General features: G+C 47.5%; 1 protein-coding gene across 1 annotated transcript in view; it reads left to right on the top strand.

Annotated features, from left to right (window-relative positions):
- LOC121445716 (general transcription and DNA repair factor IIH helicase subunit XPB) overlaps positions 1 to 10,050 on the top strand; it is a 30,376-nt gene extending 20,326 nt beyond the window's left edge. The window contains exons 11-15 of the mRNA XM_041647863.1: positions 1,065 to 1,161; positions 3,840 to 3,957; positions 5,412 to 5,530; positions 7,295 to 7,447; positions 9,643 to 10,050. Coding sequence (XP_041503797.1) covers positions 1,065 to 1,161; positions 3,840 to 3,957; positions 5,412 to 5,530; positions 7,295 to 7,447; positions 9,643 to 9,774 — 619 coding nt within the window. The 3' untranslated portion in view covers positions 9,775 to 10,050. The remainder of the gene's footprint in view (positions 1 to 1,064; positions 1,162 to 3,839; positions 3,958 to 5,411; positions 5,531 to 7,294; positions 7,448 to 9,642) is intronic.
- The last annotated feature ends 5,344 nt before the right edge of the window (positions 10,051 to 15,394 follow it).

Genomic DNA, 15,394 nt, shown 5'->3' with positions numbered 1-15,394 from the left:
AAAAGATGCCATGACCAAGGCAACTTATAAAAGGAGTGTTGAATTTGGACTAATGGAGTCAAAAAGAGAGAGCTCATAATGGTGGAGAAGGCATGGCAGTAGGAACAGCTAAGCGTGCCCATCTTGATCCTCAAGTAGGAGGCAGAGGGGGCACTAAGAATGATAGGAGACTTGAAACCTCCAACCCGCCCTAGTGGTCCGCCTCCTTTGACAAGGACACAGTTCCCAGTCCTTCCCAAACAGTTCTACCAACTGGGGACCAAATGTCCAAACATACGCACCTGTGGGGCCCGTTCTCATTCAAACCACCACACAAGCATAGTCAAGCATAGTCTGCATAGTCAAGCAGAATTTATCCGTAAGAAAAGGATACAGGCCTGATGGTGGTGGCGCACACCTTTAATCCTGGCACTCTGGAGGCAAAGGCAAGCAGATCTCTGTGGGTTTGAGACTAGCCTGGTCTATAAGAGCTAGTTCCAGAACAGGCCCCAAAGCTACAGAGAAGCCCTGTCTCGAAAAACTGAAAAGAAAAGAAAGAGAGAGAGAGAGAGAGAGAGAGAGAGAGAGAGAGAAGGAAAGAAGGAAAGAAAGAAAGAAAAAAAGAAAGGAAGAAATGAAGGAAGAACGAACACAGGTAGACAGATCTCTGTGAGTTTGAGTCCAGCCTGGTCCACAGAGCTAGTTCCAGGACAGCTAGGGCTGGTATACAGAAAAAAGGAGAAAGAAAGAAGAGGACACAAACATGAAATGCAAGCAAAGATGCCAAACTTGAACCCTGCTTTAGTTACCTTGTGAGCCCAGGTGAGCAGTCAGTGCTTTTCCCCAAAGCGGTTTCTTTCTTATTTTTTCTTTCTGTTTTTCGAGACAGAATTCTGTAGCTTTGGAGCCTGTCCTGGAACTAGCTCTGTAGACCAGGCTGGACTCAAACTCACAAAGATCTGCCTGTCTCTGCCTCCTGAGTGCTGGGATTAAAGGTGTGCGCCATCACCGCCCAGCTAGCAAAAGTAGTTTCTAATCCCATGTGTGATCCTGTGTTGTTTCTAAAACCCCTTGTTATTCTCTAGACCTTTCATCTATGGGCCCACGTCCCAGGGAGAGAGGATGCAGATTCTCCAGAACTTCAAGCACAACCCCAAAATCAACACTATCTTCATCTCCAAGGTATGTGGCACTGGATGGTGGGCCCGTGAGGTGCACCTGAGCTCTTGGACATGGTTCATACCTGCTAAAGGCCTCCTGTGCTTGCTTTCCAGCCCAGGATGATGGTTAGGGGTGGCAGCTCTGGGAGGTGTGAAATAACGGAGGGTTCTTATGTCTTACAGGTTATCTGTGGGGGCGTTTTGCTCCTCGGGTTTGTCCCACATCTCCCTGGGAAGTAGAGATTTAAATTGTATTTCCTTTATAGAAGGCACTAATGTGTGCTACCTACTGTGGCAAAAGCAGGTATTTGGTTGACGCTTCTTTTTGGAGCTGGAGATGCTGGATTTTGGGAAGCTTCTGTCCTGGTGCCTGATGTGCCTTGATGGTGGGTGGCCAGTGCCACAGTGGACTTGGTCGACCAGGCTTCAGGGTGGTGTCACTGCCACCATATGATCCAGGGTTTTTCTTCTGTTTGTTTATTATATTCTGGTTTCTAGCACTTGCTGTCTTAGAACTCACTCTGTAGACCAGGCTGGCCTCTGCCTTCTAAGCACTGGGATTAAAGGCATACATCACTCCTCCCTCCCTCCCTCCCTCCCTCCCTTCCTCCCGCCCTTCCCTCCTTCCTTCCTTCCTTCCTTCCTGTCTTTATTTATTTAGCTGTTGTTGTTTTGGCTTTTTGAGACACGGTTTCTCTGTGTAGCCCTGGCTATCCTTGACTCACTCTTTAGACCAAGGTGGCCTCAAACACAGAGATCTTCCTGCCTCTGAAGTGATGGGATTAAAGGATTGTGCCACCACTGTCTGACCCGGTGGTGTAAAACAAGTCTTTTTAACCTTTTTTCACTCGTTATCTCTTTTCACTCAAGACATTTTTATGTGTGTGAAAGGTCTGGGGCTTGGGGTTCAGCAGAGACTGCAGTGGATGTTCTTTTGTTTGTTAGGAGAGCCCCTACATAATGGGCACACACATAGATGGCCGCAGCATGGCAGGGTGGGAGTCCTGGAAGAAAGTTTCACACCACAACAAGCCCGCCCCCAGGGAGGAGTGGGCGGGTCCAATTGCTGGGGCCAGGGAGGTGTAGCCCTAGGTACATTTGTTCAGTTAGCTGGCTCAAGTTTTTAGAGTCTGACATCCTGAAGTCTGTGCACTTTTTTTGGGAAGTAAGAATGGCACCTGTCACTGTCCAGGAATCTGGGTTCTGGGTTTACAAACCCATAAGCAGGATCCCAGAACCAACTGCAGCAGTGGAGACTGTTGTTAAAGATGAAAGGGAAGCCGGGCGATGGTGGCGCACGCCTTTAATCCCAGCACTCGGGAGGCAGAGGCAGGTGGATCTCTGTGAGTTCGAGACCAGCCTGGTCTACAAGAGCTAGTTCCAGGACAGGCTCCAAAGCCACAGAGAAACCCTGTCTTGAAAAAGCAAAAAAAAAAAAAAAAGATGAAAGGGAACTCTCCCATCAGTGTGGTGGACTTGCTTGCTGCTTTTACTGAAGATTAGATCTCAGCAGACACCGCAGGATATAGAAGATTCTATTGTAGACTGTTGAACATTGTCAATGTTTTTCAGAGTTGATGGATTCTTTTTTTAAATAATTGTCAGTGCTGAGAATGCAGTTTTGCATAAGTACATAGTTCAAAACAGCAGAAGTATGCTTGGAGCCATTTCAGAGACTGTTGGAAATTCTGTTCTAATCCTAAGCCCAAATTTACGGAATGATTTTTTTTTTTAAATGAAATTCAGGAGTTAAGCATTAAAACAACAGTTTTTAAAGTTAAGCGTTCTAACACAAAGATGTACTAATTCAACACTCACATGCTTGGGGATGATTGTAGCAAAATACCAAAGCCTTTGTTTTCCGTAATTACACCATCATAGAAGAACAGAGAAGTTTGTACGCACAGTCGAGGTTTTCAGCAACTTTTGTTTGTGTTGCAAGGTGAGGACAAGCACAGAGCACAGTGTGTGCTGTCTGTAGTGGGAGTGTGCACTTGATAAACACTTAGAACTCACACTTGTTCACTCATTTATTTGGGAGAGGGGTAGCACAAATTTGCCATGTTGTATGTGTGGAGGTCAGAGGACAACCTGTGGGAATTGCTTCTTTCCTTTTGTTCCATGGGTCCCAGGGATTGAAATGAGGTCTTCAGCCTGGGAGGCAAGCACCTCAGACACCATAAACCATAGTTTCAGAAGCTGCCATTTAGATTCAGGTGAAGAAGGAACTAAAGTCTAGAGGACAGGTGTATTTCCAGTCTAGTGGTCGTGGCCGGAAATGCTCTTCCTGTTTGTGGCTGGGGACCTCTCTGGGCTGAGACCCCCGCTGAGGAGCTGGTGCTCAGTGAGGTCTGTGTGCGTGGTGCCCTTCGTTGTCTGTCTTGTCCCACCTGTGCTGCTGCCGTTGTCACCAAGTAAGACGGGTTTTTGTACAGACCTATCCATTTCTGCAGCACAAAGAGAAAAATTATGGCTAGGTTCTGGAGAGGTCCACTGTGAAGAGGAAAAGAGGATGTTTCTCTAAATTATCCCCAACACTAAATTCAAGTCTCACCCAAGGATGGATGGGGAGGTTGCTTAGTGGGAGAACACATGCTTGGCCTGCTAGAAGCCCTAATTCCATTCCCAGAATACTGAAATTGAACTAGTTGATGGTCTTCTGTTCTTACCGTTCCCATATAAAACTACTTATTTCTGCAGGTCGGTGACACATCCTTCGATCTGCCAGAAGCAAACGTCCTCATTCAGATCTCCTCCCACGGTGGCTCCAGACGACAGGAAGCCCAGAGGCTGGGGCGCGTACTCCGAGCCAAAAAAGGTAAAGGCTGCCTTTCCCCTGCTGCCTCAGGCAGGTTAGGAAGAGTGGGGGTGAGCTGCTGGTGTGTCCAGCCACAGTGTGCTCTTTGCTTCAAGCTTGGAGACCTTGATGGGAAAGGGCCCAAAGCAGAGCTCAGAGCCCAGAACAGAATCTTCATTACTTCTCATGCCATGGGGGTCCATGTTCTCCATGGTATCTTTAAATGGCTTTTATTTTATTTTTATTTTTATTTTTGGTTTTTCAAGATAGAGTTTCTCTGTAGCTTTGGAGACTGTCCTGGAACTCACTCTGTAGACCAGGCTGACCTTGAACTCACAGAGATTTGCCTGCCTTAATCTCCCAAATGATTGAAGGCATGCACCAACACACCTGGCTTGATGACTCTTTTTACTAGTAACTTCAGCTCCACTGGATCTTAACACCCTCTTCTGGTTTTATTTATTTATTTGTTTGTTTATTTATTTATTATATATACAATGTCCTGTCTGTGTGTATGCCTGCAGGCCAGAAGAGGGCACCAGACCCCATTACAGATGGTTGTGAGCCACCATGTGGTTGCTGGGAATTGAACTCAGGACCTTTGGAAGAGCAGGCAGGGCTCTTAACCACTGAGCCATCTCTCCAGTCCCCTCTCTTCTGGTCTTTTTAAGTGCATACACGTGGCATCTACTCACACAGACATGCAAACATACACGTCAAATCAGAAATAAAGTCTAAAGTTGAACGCTGCTCTGGCCTCCACACTGTGGTCCTCTCATGACAGCTGTCTCTCTGTTCCCACTCTCGCTGCAGTTCTTCAGGCTTTCAGGGAAGCCTCTTCTTCCCTTTAAGGCCTCCTGTTTCTACCACCATGTATTGTAGCCTTTCTGTCTGATTGCTTTCCTTCCGCCTGAAAAACCTCGATGCACGCCTCTCAAGACAGCTAGGCTGAGGCAAGTGCGTGGTTCCCTACATGCACTGAGACGCAGCCATGGCCTGAGGCTCTCTCGTTATACTAAACCTCATTTCTGAAAGGAACTTGCGTGTTTGCTTTCCTTTGCAGACCAATCACTGTGGCCCTTTGATGGTTGTTTTGACAGGTTTCCAGGATCAAACTCGGATCACCAAGCTTGGCAACATGTGCCATTATCCGCTTTACCATCTCCTTGTCCTCTTTGTTTCTTCTTAAGTTTATTTATTTTTAGGTTTGCCATGCTGGGGATTAAACCCAGGCCCTCTTTAAGCATGCTAGGGCAAATTTCCTGCTGCCGAGCAATGTCCTCAGCCCTTTTCTCCCTCACTTGATGGTGATCTTCAGAGCAGACGAGCAGACAGAATGTTAATTTTGATGACATCCCCTGCAGTCAGGGCGATCACACACTTGGTAAAGAGCTTGCCCACTGCTGTGCTGGCTTCTAGCCGGGACCCCGTGTTTCAGCGGCTAATGTGGATTTCATCTCACCTTTTTCCTGTAGGGATGGTTGCGGAGGAATACAATGCCTTTTTCTACTCGCTGGTGTCCCAGGACACACAGGAAATGGCTTATTCTACCAAGCGACAGAGATTTTTAGTAGACCAAGGTTACAGCTTTAAGGTATGTGTTTGTTTACTTTTGGTTAAACTTTGACAAAGATGGGGACACCAGTCTGGGACAACACTCATGCAGACTTCTTGCTCTCTCGTCTCTGTAAATTGCTGGGGAAACACTGTACTGTTAGTTCTGAGGTACCAAAGCCCTACAGTCACTGAGAATCTGAACACCTGGGGTTCCTTTTTGAGATGTCTTCCTTAGCTGGAGAGGCCTGGTCCAAGGTTCTGTTGTGAGGGACAAATGGAATGTCTTTAGAAGCAGAGAAGAAAACCCTACTGCGATCTACTAATAGGCTGCCGTCAGGATGCCACACTCCAGGGTCTTAGTGTTAGGTTCTCTACATGAACGGAGCTGATGTGATAGATGTGTTTATCACCAGATTGGCTTGCTCTGTGTGGTCTGGTAGTTCACTGAAGCTGCATGTCTCAGCGGGCTTAGCCTGGCCTGGTTATTTAGTGCTGACTGCAGAAGTGAGACAGATGGACTGGACAGTGAGAGCAAGGGCGAGCAGGCCAAAGCAAGTTCCCCTTTCCATGCCCCTTGCTCTGAGCTGCCACTAGAAGGTCCGCATCTTCTGGATTTAGTGTGGATCTTTCAGCTTCAAATAAGCCGAGTGCCCAGCAGCTTGCCTTTAGTTCATTCCGGATGTAGTCAAGTTGACAGGTGTCCCTGTGTCAAGCTTGACACTCAGTCACATCTCCTTGTGCCACGCTGAAGTTCCAAAGGAGTGACTCCACCTAACGTAATCAGCCACCCATGTGTGGCCACATACCACACACATTGTGTCTTTTTTTTAATAGACGGCAGTCCCTTTAGTAATGCTGTTTTTCAGTGTTCATGACAAATGTCCTGATACAGATTTGCAGCTCTTAACCACTGCTGTTATCTCAGATGATAAATAAGCAAAGAAAGAAAATAGCAACATCTGTTACTGTGTGTGTCTGCTCTTAAAATAGGGCAGAAGCAGCCACTATTCAGATGTATTTTCACTGGTCTCTTCAAGCATGGGTGAGATTTCCATTATTAGCCTTCAATAGAACAGCTCTGCCACACTTCTTTAGCTGTGAAGTGAGTTCCTTGGTCAGAGTTAATGCAAGCAGGCCAGCTGTTAGGCTCCTACCTTGACTTCCCTCAGTAGCGGACTGTGGCCTGGAATGTAAGGCAGATAAACCCATCCTCCCTCCCCCACAGCTGCTTTAGGTCAGGGGGTTTATCAAAGCAACAGACATGAGACCAGGAGGACATTTTGCTTCTGAGAGAAAATCTGGTCAATTATTTTTAAATTTTTGCTATGAGTGTTTTGCTTGCATGTGTGTCTGTGTACCATGTATGTGCCTAGTGCCCGCAGGGGCAAGAAGAGGGTTTTGGGTTCCCTGGAATGGAGTTATAGATGGTTATGAGCCACCATGTGAGTGTGGGGGACTGAATCCAGGTCCTCTGGAAGAACAGCATGTGTTCTTGTCTCCTGAGCTATCTCTAGGCCTGGTCAGTGAATTCTTTACATCCTGTATGAATAAAGTACTCCTTGCTGGAAGCCCAGGTGCTAGGTAGTGAGTGGTTGGAGTGGCCTTGCATGTACCTTTCTGTGTTTTCCTGTCCTTCCTGGTTCAAAGATTCCTCTTGTGGTATGCCCATTTGGAGTATCCTAGTCTCTGTCTTAACCAGTAGTCAAGCTCTGGTTGGACCAGTGGAGGTGGGAAGAGGAGACCAGGAGCAGGTGCATGGGGTCTGGAGGAAGCACAACAGTGTCTGCCATTGCTCCTGTAGGTGATCACAAAGCTCGCTGGCATGGAGGAGGAAGAGTTGGCATTCTCCACCAAAGAGGAGCAGCAGCAGCTCCTGCAGAAGGTCCTGGCGGCCTCTGATCTGGACGCAGAGGAAGAGGTGGTGGCTGGAGAGTTTGGCTCTAGATCTGGCCAGGTGAGTGGAGAGAGACAGGTCCTTCTGGAGGATATCCACTGTATGTGGGCACATGTGTATATACATAATATGCTCACACGTGCACACACACAAGCCTGTGAGCATGTGAGCAAGTAGGATTGGGGGAAAGCTAAAAATTCTGAAGAAACAACCCTGTTATTTTTTAAGTGGGTCTCCTATAAATGTATCACCAGATAGAGGGGCTTACTGCAGCAGTGACTGGGATCCCGTCTGTCCATACGACAGCCTGGTAACTGGGGCTCGGGATGACAGTCCTGGAGGCTCTCAAGCTAGTGAGTGAGTGCTCTATCTGTTGCTCTGGGGTTTCCTGGCTCACCCTGCTTTCCTCCTCAGTGAGAGAGCTCAGCCTTCAAGATGAATCTTGAACTCAAACTGTAGTTTCAGTGCATGGGAAACCCTAGAGTTCTCTAAAAAGACTTCACACACATTAGTAAGCACCCTCTGGGCCCAGGCGTGAGTGCAGTGTAATCAGTGGTTACATCATAAGGAGGAGTCTGGCCCTCTAAGGAGGGGAGTGCAACTGAATCAGCTGCTGCAGGAATGCCCATTTCCAAAATCAGTGATAGTAAAGCCAACAGGGAAGCGTTAGCGAGAGCATGACGGGAAGGAAGCAGCAGCTACCGCTTGGGCAGGTGCTAGCAAGGCCCAGCCGAGACCTTTCTCATGCCAGGCAGTCTGCGTGTTAGTCCAGGTGACCCTGAGGTGAGCCTGCGGAGGACGTGGGGTGAGTTCTCAGGTGCCCATACAAATTGGCTCTGGGCCAGACCCCTGGCCTGTGTGGTTGCTGTTCACACCCATCTTTGTTTTTATTGTGTGTTGTGTTTTTGAGATAGGTGTCACTGTGTAACTCTGTCTGGCCTGGAGCTCAGATCTTCTGCCTCTGCTTCTCACGTGCTGGGATTAAAGTTGTGTGCCTCCCTCCTTAGCTCCACACCCGGCTTTGGAGCAGAATTGGCCACCCCCATTTTACAGACACTCAAATTTGCCCATGGCTTTGGAGCTGAGCTATTGGTTCACAGCCTTGCATCAAGTCTTAGGAGATTTTTAAGAGACTCCCACCCTAACTTTCTTTTTATTTATTTCTTTATTTAATGTATGTGGGTGTTTTGCTTGCATGTGTGTCTATGTACCACATGTGGGCCTGGTGCCCATGGAGGCCAGAAGAAGACATTAGGTTCCTTGGAATCAGAGGTACAGACAGTTGGGAGCTTCCAGTGGGTGCTGGAATTTAACCCCTAGTCTGGAAGAGCAGCTAGAGTTCTTAACTGCTGAACCACCTCTCCAGTCCCAGTGCACCCTAACTTTAAGATTCTGTGCAGGGACTGAGGATGTGTCTCCGTGACAAAATGTCTGTCTACAGTGCCAGGCCCTGGCTTTTGCCCTCAGAACCACAAAAGAAAGAAGAGCTGTCATTAAGGGAGCCGTTGTAGTGCTCTGTTCCGTCAGTGCCTGGGCAGTGTTCTAGTCCCATTTTTCTTAGGAGCTGCAGCTGGCTCAAGAGACGCTCTTGTGCCTCGTTTTCCTGTGCTGTAGGTTAAGACTGTAATTGTTGCAGGGTCAGGGGAGTTAGTATATATGCAGTGCCTAAGACACAGAAAGTAGAAGACAGAAAGCTGTTTTAAAATTTATTATGTATGCCGGGCGGTGGTGGCGCATGCCTTTAATCCCAGCACTCGGGAGGCAGAGACAGGCGGATCTCTGTGAGTTCGAGACCAGCCTGGTCTACAGAGCTAGTTCCAGGACAGGCTCCAAAACCACAGAGAAACCCTGTCTCAAAAAAAAAAAAAAATTATTATGTGTATCTGTGTGCATACGGGTGTGTGTTTGTATGTGTGGAGGGCACATTTCTGGAAGGCAGACGACAGTCTTTGGAGTCTTTTCTCTCCTTGTGCCTCTTTGTAGGTTCTGGGGATCAAACTTGGGTTGCCCTGTTTGCACTGCAGATACTTTCACCCCACTCACCAGGCCACAGAGTGTTATTTTAAAAACAGTGTATTGAAATGACTGGGACTTCAGCTTAGCTGTAGAGTGCTTACTTAGCATGCACAACACCACCACATGTGTGTAAACACACACGCACGCGCACACACACACACTATTGAATTTGATTATGAATGTTGTAAGAGGCCCTTCCTTTGGTGATTAACCTCGCCTGGTTCCCCTCCTCCCCACAGGCATCCCGACGCTTTGGCACCATGAGCTCTATGTCTGGGGCGGATGACACTGTGTATATGGAATACCACTCCTCCCGAAGCAAAGTTTCCACCAAGCACGTGCACCCACTTTTCAAACGCTTTCGGAAGTGACACCCACCCTGTTACTCAGTTGAAGACTGGCTGCCTGGATCAGGGTTGGAAAAAGACTTCTCAGTCTTTCTCTCCAAGCCTATGTCCTCTCCTGCTGTTGATCTAATGCAACACCTATTGACTGACTGCTGAGAAACGATCAGTGTTAGGGCTTTGACGTGGCCCTTGTGGGTTGTCCAGGCTTTAAGAAAGAAAGAAAGAAAGAAAGACTGTTTTTGTTTGTTTCAAACTTTTTGAGAGTGGATCATTTCTGTATATAAAAGGTATACCATTTAAGGCACATTTGTCTTTATTCTGCTGAATAAATTTAAAAAATGGAATTGGTGGGCCCTGGAGCTGGAAGGAGAAGTGGATGCATGTTCCCGTCCTCATCCAGAAGCCATCTCCAACTGACAGCCACTTGCAAATGAAAATTTAGTGTTCTCCAAGGGGAACAGACTCCTCTTACAGGTAGGCCCCATGCCCAGCAGTAGATGGCCAACAGGAAATGAACTCAATGGCATCCGCAGAGTTCCCTGTCTCCTAATTATGCCTCAGGGCTCTCCTTTCTGTAGTATAAAAACAACTGGAATTTAAGCTCTGTATAAGTCAGGGCTCTCTAAAGGAACAGAACCGATGGGAATTGATTAAGCTAACTTACTTTGAAATATTAACAACCTGAGAGGTTTTAATATTCCACACTTGAGAGTCTGAGGACTCGGTGGTGGTCGCTCAGTCCCTGAGGCTCAGTGCCTCAGCATCTCAGTCCGGAGCTAAAACTGTGTGTGGGAGGATCCTGGGTAGCTGCTGGTCCGTAGGGATAGAAGCCTGCAAATGCTGGTTTGGATCTCAGCAAAGGAATCGGCAGCATCGGTAAGAAGGCTGGTGGCAGGAGGGAAGGTCAGCCAGCAAAGGGTGAGTGACCCTCCCTCTATGGGCAGCCACAAACTGTTAGATCCAGGCCACAGCAGATGGAGCCACGCTTGGGGGCGGCTCCTCCCACATGGGTCGCTTCATTTGCAATTCTCTGCAATTGGTGCATGTAATTTGAGGCAAGCCGATGCTACAGGCCAGTACTGCATGCTTAGTATTGATCATGAATTTGAGAGGATCTAAAACCACCTAGGAGGGCTGGAAAGATGGCTCAGCCGTTAAAGGCTGGGCTCACAACCAAAACTAAAATCACTGAGGACACATCCATGGGTCTGTCTAGGAAGAAGTTTCTAGATTGGGAGAATTGTGGGAAGACCCACCCCAAACACTTGGCTACATCATATGGGCTGGGATCCTGGACTAAAATACAAAGGAAAAAGCCAGGCACCAGCATTGCTCAGCCTCTGATTCTTTTTTTTTTTTTTTTTTTTTTTTTTTTTGGTTTTTCGAGATAGGGTTTCTCTGTGGCTTTGGAGCCTGTCCTGGAACTAGCTCTATAGACCAGGCTGGTCTCGAACTCACAGAGATCCGCCTACCTCTGCCTCCCGAGTGCTGGGATTAAAGGTGTGCGCCACCATCGCCCGGCTCAGCCTCTGATTCTTGACTGTGGCAGCCATGTGAACAGCTGCCGCCTGGTTCTGCCGCCATGACTGACGCCTGGTCCTGCCGCCATGACTGACACCTGGTCCTGCCGCCATGACTGACTGTACCCTTGAACCTGGGAGCCAAAGTAAACCCCTTCCTTAACTTGTTTAAAGGTATTTTGTCCCAGCAATGGGAAAAGTAGCCAACACAGTTCCTGAGACTGCAGTTACAACACCAGGGGCTGCTACATGCTGCTCCTGCTGCCTGTGTGCTGCCCCTGTTTACTGCTGCCAAATGCCAGGGCCGTGAGAATTCTCACCTCCCTGCGATTGCTATCTTGTTTTAAATTTTTAAGAACTTGTGTGTGTGTGCATGCACATGTATGCGTGCACAAGCCAGAAGTTGATGTCAGTTGTCTTTTCTCAGCCACCCCGCCTTTCCTTTTTGACACAGCTGTCTCACTGAACCTGGAGCTCACTAGGCTAGAAAGCTCCCGGGATTCAGCTGTTTCTGCTCGGCACCCAGCGCTGATGTTATAAGCGTGCAGTACCGTGCCCAGCTTTTTAATATAGGTTCTGAGGCTCAGGCAGGTCCTCCTGCTGCAGGGCAGGTGCTGTCTTCTGCTGCATTCGGGTTCTTTTCTAAGGAGTGCTGCCTGACTTGAGCTCTAAAAGTTTAAGGTTTTATAGTTTTTTTCTATTGCATTTCGTCTTCTGATCTATCGTGAGTTAATTATTTTTCAGTGCTGGGTGTTGAACCCAAGGCATTGGACATGCTAGATAAGTGTTCTATCATTGAACCATATCCTCAGGTCTTGAGTTACTTACTGCATAGTGGATGGGGTAAAGTCCTACTCCATTCTTATGTGTGTATATCTAGTTGTCCCACTTACGTAGGGTATTCTTGCATTCAAATTGTCTTGGTTCCTTTTTCAAAAAGGAGTTGACTGTGGGTCTCCAGATTTATTTCTGAACTCTTGATCCTTTCCCATTGATGGAGATGTCTGTTTTTGTGCTAGTACCATACATCTTGGTTACTGAAGTGTGCTGGTTAGTTTTGTATCAGTGGAAAGTAAATTAAAGTCATCTGGGAAGAGGAAACTTAGTTGAAGAATTGCCTCCTTCAGATCGACCTGCGGGCACTTCCACAAGGGATTGCCTTGATTAACGACTGATGTGGGAAGGCCAAGCCCACTGTGAGTGGTGCCTCTCTGGGCAGACAGCCCTGGATTATATAAGAAAGAAAACGGCGCAAGTGATAGCCAGCTGGTGAGCAATGTGTCTGCGCGGTCTCTGCTGCTGTGTCTGCTTCCAGCTCTACTCTGAGTTCCTGCCTCGGCTGTCCTGGATGATGGACCGTAACCTGTAAGCCAAATAAACCCTTTCCTCCCCAGGTTACTTTTGGTCAGAGTGCTTATTAAAGCAACAGAAAAGCAACCTAGGACACATATCCAGGAGGAAGATGTGGACATGAGGAAGCCCGGCCTTCAGCTTTTCAGTTCTGTTTTGCTTGTTCTGAGTCTCATTTAAATACAATTTAGAATCAGATTGTCGGTTTCCACAAAAGACACTATTCTGATATGAGTTGCATTAAATCCATAGATAACTCTGTGGAGTATTGCTGTCCTGATGATTAAGTTCTTGTGACTGTGGGTGTCTGTTTAATGGGTCTCACAAAACCTTTTCCAACAGTGTTTTGTAGTTTTCACGCCCAAGTCTTAGTTCTTTCAGTAAGTTTATTTTGTATTTGATTCTCCCCCACTGCCTTTCTCTCTGTGTGTATGCATACAGAAAGGCACATGTGTGCAGAGGGGCAGAAAGTGTTTTTATTGCTCTCCGCTTTATTTTCTTGATATTTAAAAATTTTACCTTGACAATGTCATACATGTATATAATGTATTTTGATCATATCAGCCCTCAGCTCTCTCCAGACCTCTACAACAAATCTCCCTCCCATTTTAATGCCTCCTCTTTTATAACCCATTGGGTTCCGTTAGTGCTGCTTGTATGCAAATAGGTGTGGGCGAAAGCATGGGCAACCCACCAGTGGTCCAACTACAGAAGATGACTCCCTGGCAGCATCCTCCTCGGCCCCTCCCACATCCATGATCTTGTGTGAGGCACTCTGGCTGCTGTGGTGCAGTCACCATGGCTGTCCACAGACAAGATTTCCCAGCACTCCTTCCCATCCTTCAGCGCTTCTGCAGTGCTCCCTGAGCCTTGTGGGGTGTGTACATGTGATATAGCTGTCCCATTCAGGAGTAAGCACTTAAAGTCACTGTCTTAGTTACTGTCCTATTGCTGTGAAGAGACAGCACGGCCCAGGCAACTTGTATGAAATAAAGCATTTAATTAGGGGCTTACAGTTTCAGAATCCATCACCATCCTGGTGGGGAACTTGACATTCAGGTAGGTGCTGGAGCCATCATGATTTGCAAGCAGAGAAAGGAAGAGAAACAGGGCCTGACATGGGCTTTTCCAGTCTCAAAGCCTACTCCCCAGTGACACACTTCCTCCAGCAAGGCCACGCTATATGAGCTTTTGGGGCCGTTCGTATTCAGAGCACCACAGTCACCCATTCTCAGCGCTTTGGCCAGTCCTCAGTCCTTCCATTTACTACTGCCCATTGCCAAAAGCCCTCGCCACCACCGAACGCGGCACTAAACTATAATATCATATTTATAAGGCACTTTGGCAATTTATCCGGTTAGCCAAACAATAGTAATGGGTCACCCCATAGGGTCACAGACTTTTGACCAAGCTTGCCGGGCATGGATTGCCTCCTGTGGAGCGGGCCTCAGATGCAGCCAGAAAGGGGCTGGTTTCCTGTTGGAGCCCATGAGGCCCATGCCACTGCTCTACTAGTGGGTGGTGCATCTTGCCTGGCAGGTCAGTGTTGGAGCATGGGGGCGGGGGGCGTCAATAGATAAGACCACTGATGGCTTTTCCTCCAGTGGTCTGCATAGCATCTCGCACTGTGAAAGCAATCCAGCATTCACCTTGGTTTCTGAGACAGTCTTACTGAACATGGAGCTCACAGAGTCAGGTAGGCTGACCAGGCAGTAAGACCTTGGTATCCTCCTGTCTTTTACCCCTCTAGTGTTGGAATTACAGAAGTATGCTGCTGGTGTGGGAAGTCCTTCTGTATATGTGTTGCTTTTATTGGTTAATGAATAAAGCTGTTTCCTTAGTAGAATAGAGCTAGGCGGGGAAAACTAAACTGAATGCTGGGAGAAAGACAGCAGAGTCAATGAGAAGCCATGTAGCTGCTGCAGGAGACACCAGATGGAACTTTACCAGTAGGTCACAACCACATGGCAATACACAGATTAATAGAAATGGGTGAATATAAGAGCTAGCTGATAAGAAGCGTGAGCTAATAGACCAAACAATGTTGTAATAATACAGTTTCTGTGTGGTTATTTCAGTTCTGAGCGGCCAGGAATGAACGAGCAGCCTCCACCAACAGTATGGTGCCCACTGTCTGAGGCATGGATCCACATAAGAACTAAAAAAAGTTTAAGAAAAAAAAGGGGAGGGCTTCTAAACCCAAGGAAATGGGAGTCGATTGGAGCTTGTTAGTAGTCACATATTTTTATTTTATTTATTTTGTTTTGTTTTTTTTTCTTTTTTTTTTAAATTTATTTATTTATTAAGGATTTCTGCCTCGTCCCCACAACCGCTTCCCATTTCCCTCCCCCTCCCCCGATCAAGTCCCCCTCCCTCATCTGCTCGAAGAGCAATCAGGGTTCCCTGACCTGTGGGAAGCCCAAGGACTGCCCACCTCTATCCAGGTCTCGTAAGGTGAGCATTCAAACTGCCTAGGCTCCCACAAAGCCAGTACGTGCAGTAGGATCAAAAACCCACTGCAATTGTTCTTGAATTCTCAGTATTCCTCATTGTCCGCTATGTTCAGCTAGAAAGGAGACAGAGACAGAGACCCACACGGGAGCACCGGACAGAAATCTCAAGGTCCAAATCAGGAGCAGAAGGAGACGGAGCACGAGCAAGGAACTCAGGACCACGAGGGGTGCACCCACACACTAAGACAATGGGGATGTTCTATTGGGATCTCACCAAGGCCAGCTGGCCTAGGTCTGAAAAAGCATGGGATAAATCTAGTC

The sequence above is a fragment of the Microtus oregoni genome, unplaced genomic scaffold (genome assembly GCF_018167655.1).
Source record: "Microtus oregoni isolate MIOR12 unplaced genomic scaffold, Mior012 000366F_ref0000400, whole genome shotgun sequence".
NCBI lineage: Eukaryota > Metazoa > Chordata > Mammalia > Rodentia > Cricetidae > Microtus > Microtus oregoni.
Note: the sequence above shows the minus strand (reverse complement) of the source record. Positions and strands in the feature narration are given on the sequence as shown.